The sequence below is a fragment of the Mus caroli genome, chromosome X (assembly GCF_900094665.2).
Source record: "Mus caroli chromosome X, CAROLI_EIJ_v1.1, whole genome shotgun sequence".
NCBI classification, from domain to species: domain Eukaryota; kingdom Metazoa; phylum Chordata; class Mammalia; order Rodentia; family Muridae; genus Mus; species Mus caroli.
Window position 1 is genome coordinate 144,066,409 of NC_034589.1, and position 7,575 is coordinate 144,073,983.

At 36.5% G+C, this 7,575-nt stretch overlaps 1 protein-coding gene across 4 annotated transcripts in view; it reads right to left on the reverse strand.

Annotated features, from left to right (window-relative positions):
• Window positions 1-444: 444 nt before the first annotated feature.
• Window positions 445-7,575, reverse strand: part of Prdx4 (peroxiredoxin 4) — a 15,706-nt gene continuing 8,575 nt past the window's right edge. For 3 of the 4 annotated variants that reach the window (XM_021153087.2, XM_021153089.2, XM_021153086.2), the window contains 4 exons: window positions 5,909-6,031; window positions 4,074-4,204; window positions 2,289-2,323; window positions 445-555 (listed from right to left, as the gene is read on the reverse strand). In XM_021153087.2, the coding sequence (XP_021008746.1) occupies window positions 505-555; window positions 2,289-2,323; window positions 4,074-4,204; window positions 5,909-6,031 (340 nt within the window). In that variant the 3' untranslated portion in view covers window positions 445-504. The remainder of the gene's footprint in view (window positions 556-2,288; window positions 2,324-4,073; window positions 4,205-5,908; window positions 6,032-7,575) is intronic. The other variant, XM_021153090.2, reaches the window with a different exon arrangement.

The following is a 7,575-nucleotide window of genomic DNA, read 5'->3' on the forward strand; positions in this document are numbered from 1 at the left end:
CATTGGGTAATTTACCGGAATTTTCATCTTACAATAAACAGTTGTGAGAAAAAGTGAAAATGTGTCTGTCCTCCTTAGTACAATGCCTACCACATGGTATGTACTTCATAAATGACAGCTATGTTGATTATGAGTTTGGCACAGTTTGTTATTTCTTACTTTAGAAAGATAGAGAATGCTTTTCTTTTCTCTTCTTTTCTTTTTTTTCTAAGACAGGGTTTCTCTCTATAGCCCTGGCTGTCCTGGAACTCACTCTGTAGACCAGGCTGGCCTCAAACTCAGAAATCTGCCTGCCTCTGCCTCCAGAGTGCTGGGATTAAAGGCATATGCCACCACTCGCGGTGAGAATGCTTTTCTATGTTTAATACCTACCTTGATCAGTAAATATTTTTGGACTGTGACATATATTTTGATAGTATCCAAGAAATTACAATGGCAAATGAATATGGTAACGACACAGTGACCTTTATTGAGAAGGTCCAAACATCATAACTGAAGTACTTTTCAGTTCAGCTTGTCGAAATACTTCAGTTTTCCAGCTGGATCTGGGATTATCTGTTAAAACAAAAAGCAAATTATTCATTTTTAAAAAGACAAGGTCCATTATGAATAGCTTGGCATTAATTGCGCCCTTCTTGACTAAAGATGTAACCATTGATTTTTGTATACCAAATCAGACTGTATACTGTTTAGGAAAAGCTACATTTGCCCTATCTACTAATTTCAGCTATTCCAAAAAGCAAATATATTTCTCAATGAATTAACATCATCTGTACCCAAGCAACACAACATTTACCTACAAAATTTACTTATAAAATATCTCTTGGGCTGGAGAGATGGCTCAGTGGTTAAGAGCACCGACTGACTGCTCTTCCAAAGGTCCTGAGTTCAATTCCCAGCAACCACATGGTGGCTCACAACCATCTATAATGGGATCGATGCCCTCTTCTGGCGTGTCTGTAGACAGCAACAATGCAGTCACATACATTACATAAACAAACAAACAAATAAACAAACAAACAAACAAACCTTAAAAAAAATCTCTCTTGACCACCAAGCTTTCATGGCACATTTGAGCCTGATATAAGTAAACACATTAAAAGCACCGCCACAGACGTATTTTAACATTTATTTGCTGATTCCATGATGTTATAATAATAACCTGAGAAGAGGGCAGTATGTCCACTAAGGATTTATCAAACGGATTTTCAGAGGTATTTTGAGTACTAGGGGAACCCTAGGCCCTTCAGCTGTTAAACAGGAGCATTCTCACTGAGCTGTATCTAAAGCTCTGCTTGAGGGTTTTCATTTACATCTAAACTGAAATGAGTGAAAAGGACAGAGACCAATAAAGAAAGAACATCAAAGGGGGCTGGCAAGATGGCTCAGTGAGTAGATGCCCTTGCCATACAAGTCTGATGAACCCTAGAACCCACAGAAAGGTGAAAGGGGAGCAGACTCCACAAGTTGTCCTCTGTCCCCCAAACACACATGGTGACATGCAGAGCCTCCTAGCACACAAACATATAATGTGTAATATTTTTTTTAAAGAACAGCAAAGGCAAACTCAAAGGTAGGATCCATGTTCTAAAGAGAAAAGGGGATACATCTGAAGGAGCAGAGTTAACCACCACTCCTGCCTGTCTTTGGCTAGTGGTATTTTTATTTTAAGATAATTTTTCCTTCCATCCAATATTTTTTCCAACTACTGTTTGATTTTCAAAAGATAAATATCTGAAGTTTTAGATGTTGTTTAAGAAAGTTTCAAGCAAGTTTCCAAAATTATATTCTGGCCAAAGGCTACTCAGAGGATTACTTATAAACAGTAACAGTATCCCTAAGTAAGAAAATGCATCTCTTTGAATCTTTTTCTTTAGCTTCAGTGTTTAATAAAACCAGATTTTCTCAGAAGCTTTTTACTATGCAGAGAGGTTTTGCTTGGGACTGATTTCTTGGCTCAAACTATAGGAGGAAATTCCATGCACATCCTCTAAGTTTAGTCTCCCACAGCTTTACTTTGCCTTCTCGGTCTCTCCTTTTTGTTGACAGTATATTTCTCTGGATTATCAGCTCTAAAATTTATAATATTATCTAAATTCTAACTTTCCAGATTTAAACGACTTTTCCAATAGTCCAGAAAATATGTGCAGTATACTTTCTGCTTAGCAATAATTACTTCACTTTGGAAAACGGCAGTCAGATTATAAAGAAAGATTACATTAAAGTTGGCATACATTTTTGGCTCTGGCCATGCCTTTAAAACAAATAACAATATTAATATGACTTACTGTTTCACTACCAGGTTTCCAGCCAGCAGGGCAGACTAAAAGAAAGAAAAAGGAGAAAAAAGGAATTTAAAAACAGTTTAATTTTCTTTAGTAACTGCCAAACTTTTTTCCACAGAAAGAAAAAACACATTAAACATGTCTAGACTATCAAGCACTTGGCCTCTGTTAGCTTGTCTGCTAACACTAAAGAATTTTATTTATAGAGTTTATTAGTAGGCCGTTTATCTATTTTAATTTTTATCAATTATACTTACAGTTATAATATAAAAAATAAAATGGATATTTATAATGAAATTGGAAGATTATCTGGCTTCTATCCTGCTATATTTTGTGGTACTGCCAAGGTACCACAAGGTATCTGCCAAGGTATCCTGTTTATCAACAGACTTTTAGAATGTGCTGAGCTAGGGACTGAGTTATATTTTATATACTCCCAAATTTAGCCAAATTATACATTTCAGGGGTACACAACAATGTTTTATATGTGCATATATTTTGGGATTATTAGATCAAAATTATTAAGCAGACAAATGAGAAATATATTTACATCTTAGCATGATTGCTTACTATTTAATTTTGATTCCTTATTTTTCTGAACTTATAAAAGCACAGCACTGATTTTTGTATTGGGTGGGTTGAATGTATTTTACATTTTTTTTTCTGAGATAGATTTTCCTTGTGTTAGTTCTCAAGGCTCTAGTTGTGTTTAAAAAAAAAATCCAAGAGTATTTTTAGCAGGCTGACTTAAAGGAGTAAAAAGTGCTCTGAAAAATTTCTCCTCTGATAATTCAAGAGGTAGAATCTACAATAAATATTAATCAAGTCTATTTTTCATTTCACTAAAAAAGCCCCTGAGATCGAAAAAGATAACTTGGACTGTTAGTTAAAGTATGGAAATTTTAAAGACTGCAACTCAGTGTGATATTAAGTTGCTTATGTGAGATTTAGGGGAGGGAGAATAAAGGAAAGGTTATGGGTTATGGTTTAATAAGGTATTTTTGTGTTAGATCAAGAAAAAAATTATTCCCTGCCTGACACACAGAGAAATAAAAATTAAAAAGCAAAAAAGATGGGTAGGAGGTGATAGACCTTATGAGGGATTGATCTTATTACTGTTGGTTTGCTCTATGCACATGATGTCAAACTGCCTTCTAACAATGTTTCATGTTTATACATGTAGACAGTGCTGTTTTCAGCCTGCATCTCAAAAGCTACTTTGCAGTAGGTGGCAGTTAATTAACAGATTCATAACTGGACAAAATGATGAGAATAAGTGACTGTTAAGTACCTGGCCCTAAAGACAACATCTTTAGAGAACACCTTGGAAGACAGACAGAAACAGTGTTAAGAAGCAGAGAATGAGGAGGAATATTAGGAAACAATACCTTCTGGGCACAACGCAAGAGTTGTACTCATGATCATAGCAGGTATGGTTACCTGCACAAGACTGGGCCTATCAACATCCTATCATGGATAAGGGGAGGGATGCATAGACTCCACCCCTCATTGAAACATTTACTGGGGGAGAAAGTGTCACATTCTTCAGTGGTATAGGTACTGATAGGCTATCCATGGCCTAGTAAATAACCCCACTTCTAGTCACCTCATACAAGCAACCCTAATTAAGCTCAGTGGGTCACCAATAAAAACCCAAAAGTAAAAGGGAGCTTGGTAGGAAGGAAGGAAAAGAATTTTGGTAGAAGCAGATAAGAGAGGGTAACAAGCGGTTAAAAGGAGCAAAATTCATTATAAATATGTACAATATTTTCAAATAAAAAAAGATACCTTCTCCATGCTTGTCAGTGTACTGGAAGGCTTGAACCAAACGCAGTGTCTCGTCCACTGATCTCCCGACAGGAAGGTCATTCAGAGTAATCTGCCTCAGGACCCCTTTGTCATCGATAATAAAGAGGCCTCTGTGAAGCACAGGGGTGGTAAAGTTGATCCCATTTCTTCTCAGTTAAGGTAAGTATTCTGCTATCAGAATATCTGCTATCAGTAGCATACCTACTCTATTGCCTCACACACTCCAATTCCCCATCTACTGTATACTTTTGAATTATCACAGTGTTAAATGGCAGTTTGAAAAGTTTGTTTTGGGGAACTGGAGAGACTGCTCAGTAGTTAAGAGCATGCACTGCTCTTCCGGAGGACACAAGTCTTCCCAGCACCCACTTCAGACAGCTCACAACTGTCGGTAACTCTACCTCTGAGTATCTGATGGCTCTCTGTGAAGGCACCACCACTCAATGTGCATATCTATCCACACACACACAGACATGCCTATATACATCTAATTAAAAAAAATGTTTGGGGAGGAGAGGTTCCTTCCATCCTTCAGATTTATAAGAGGGCAATGGAAGTGCTTAACCCCTCCTTGTGTATCTACAGGCAGTTAATGGTTGTTTGGGGGAATGGAATATATTTTCTTGAACTGCTGGTAAGGATTCCATGTTTCTATTAATCCTACTTAAATTCACTAGGGGACACACACACAAGTAGGACTAATTAGGAGAGAGTCAGCAGGAGTGGGACAAGAGTATATAATGGGGAATTTAATATGATCAAGATGCATTCATTATATACATGTATGAAGATATTATAATGGAACACAGTATTACATATAATTAATGCGTGTTTAGAAAACAACAACAACAAAAACCTCTTAATATATCTGGTGGCCCATGTCTTTAATCCCAGCTCTAGGGAAACAAAGGCAAATAGAGCTTTTGGAGTTAGAAGTCAGCCAGTTCCAGGCTAGCCAAGGTTACACGTAAGACTCTGCTTCAGAAAGCAACAAACAGTCCTTCTCTCTGAAGGGGAAAAAATCCTTGCATCTGAGTTTAAATAATAGCAATATTTGGGGAGCAATGGGAGGACAATTAAGTATTCAAGGTCATCCTTTCTCTATGTAGTTTAACTTCAAGATCAGCCTGGGCTGAGAGATCTTATCTCAAAAAAAGAAAAGATATTAATAAAAATAAAATAAAATGTCCAATTCATTATTAGGTACTATTAATTGGTCAGTGTTTAACAACTTTTAAAGGTTAAAACTGTCCTTTTTGATCAAAGTACTCTCTTTTGTACACATTCGCTCATGTAATCTAGTGAAAGGTACTGGGTAAAGCTGGGAGCTGTTGGGAGAGTTTGAGGCGGGCCAGGGATAGATACACGGTCTCAAAAAAAAAAAAAAAGCTAAAAAGGGNGCTGAGTGAAATACTGCCTTAGTCTCTCCAAAGATACGGGTTTGTGAAGTACTAACTATGCATTAGAAAAACATTACTGGAGCCAGTTCAGAAAAAAAGGAATGGTGCTAAGGAGTTAGGAGACCCAGATACAGTCTGGTCTTTGCTATTAACTTATTCTATAACTGTGACTAAATTTATAGAAACCCACACATCTGTTTCTTTTATCTATAAATAGAGAGGTTGTGAAAGGCCTCCAGCTCTTAACAATGTGCAACTCTGGTTTAGTTTAAATAGGACATCGACAGTTTAAAGGCAATCTATTCCTGCAAAATAATATCAAAATATCTATCTTTGAACTGCTAAGCAACACCTGTTTCTAGGAGAATTATAAATGTTCTTGGAGTTTTCAAAATGTTAACCACTGAAGGGTACCTAAGAGTATGTCCTGAGTCTTCAAGGTATACACCGTAGTCCTTTGAGATCTGATGATTCAGGTCTGAAAGAAGTGGAATTCTTATTGGCCCCAGTCCTCCTTGTCTTCGAGGGGTATTAATCCTGTAAATGACAGAACACTTCACCTCTCAGTGATAAGTAAATGGCATATATTAAAAGTCAACTCTTTCTACATATAAAAGTACACAAATACAACTATATACATATACCCTCCCCCAAACAAAAACAGGCTACTGTACTTTCTATTTTTGTGCCTTTTTTCCTCACTGGGTAACATGTATGAAATACCATATTTTACTGATCTCTACTGATAGACAGAAAACCTATTGCATTTTTCTTTTATGAATACTGCTGGAAGTATCCTATATTCATATTTTTGTATACATCTCTGTTAACTTCTAGAAGTAGAACTGACAGATTAAAGAGATAATTAGGATAACAAGCTAACCTCCAACTCACAGAGATCTATTCACCTCTGCTTCCCCAGTGCTGGGATTGAAGGACAGGGATCATTATGCCCAGACAGACTGTGGGTTTTTTAAAGTTTTTAAACACACATAAATTGTAGATAATACTGGATCTCATTATAATAAAAGGATATGTCTTAAGTCTTAGAATGGATCACGAGACAAAGCCTTGGAAGACAGCTAGGGTGCAATGAGAAGACCTTGCACTGCTCTGCAAGGCCAAAAAATAAACTCCATTTGAAGCAGTGAGAACTTAGTCATGACCTCAGATCCATCAGTCCTCTGATTTAAGTGTCTGTAACCTGAAATGACAACACTTGTGGGCTGTTACCCCATGGGAGGATACTAACATGGCAGCAGAAACTAAACAAAACCGGAAATACTGATCTAGGGGTTTGCAGCCCCAGTTCTGGCACTTAAATAGAAACCTTGGCTAGTACGAGTATAAAACATACCTAGTTGATAATATAGCTCCAGATTCTCTTAGAAGAGCACACCTAAATTATTTGGAATGGTATAACTTTATTCTTAGTTGACATGCTAACTGTTAATCCTAGAAGGATTTATAATCATTACAAAAATGGTAAAACAAATGAGAATATAGATTTAATATTCATCTATTAATAATCAGGACTTATTTGTTACTTATAATTGTAGACCGATAACCAACTGGACTTTGTTACATATACTTAAAATTTTTAATGTGTTTATCAAAAATACCTGTTTTGTATTTATAAGTTTAATAAACTGAACATTGCATTTTAAAATCCAAAGAATTCTCAATGATCTTCACTATATAAAAATCCAGCACAAAACTGCTGACATTATTGAAAACTCACATACCTTCAGACACTTCAGATTTTGAGACATGTTACCAAGCTGTTCTCCAGAATTGCTAAAACCTCTACTATGTTGGAGTGTCATTCCTTTACACCCCTAGCAAACACTGAGTTTTTTCAGTTTTGGACAGCCAGACATGGAGAAATGGCATGTCTTCCCATTTTAACTTGTACTTTTTTTGCAGACTGATAAGTGAAACATCGTCTCATGATTTTATATATACATTTATGATTTATTTATTTTATGTATATAAGTACACTGTAGCTGTCTTCAGACACACCAGAAGAGGGCATCAGATCCCATTACAGATGGTTGTGAGCCACCATGTGGTTGCTGGGA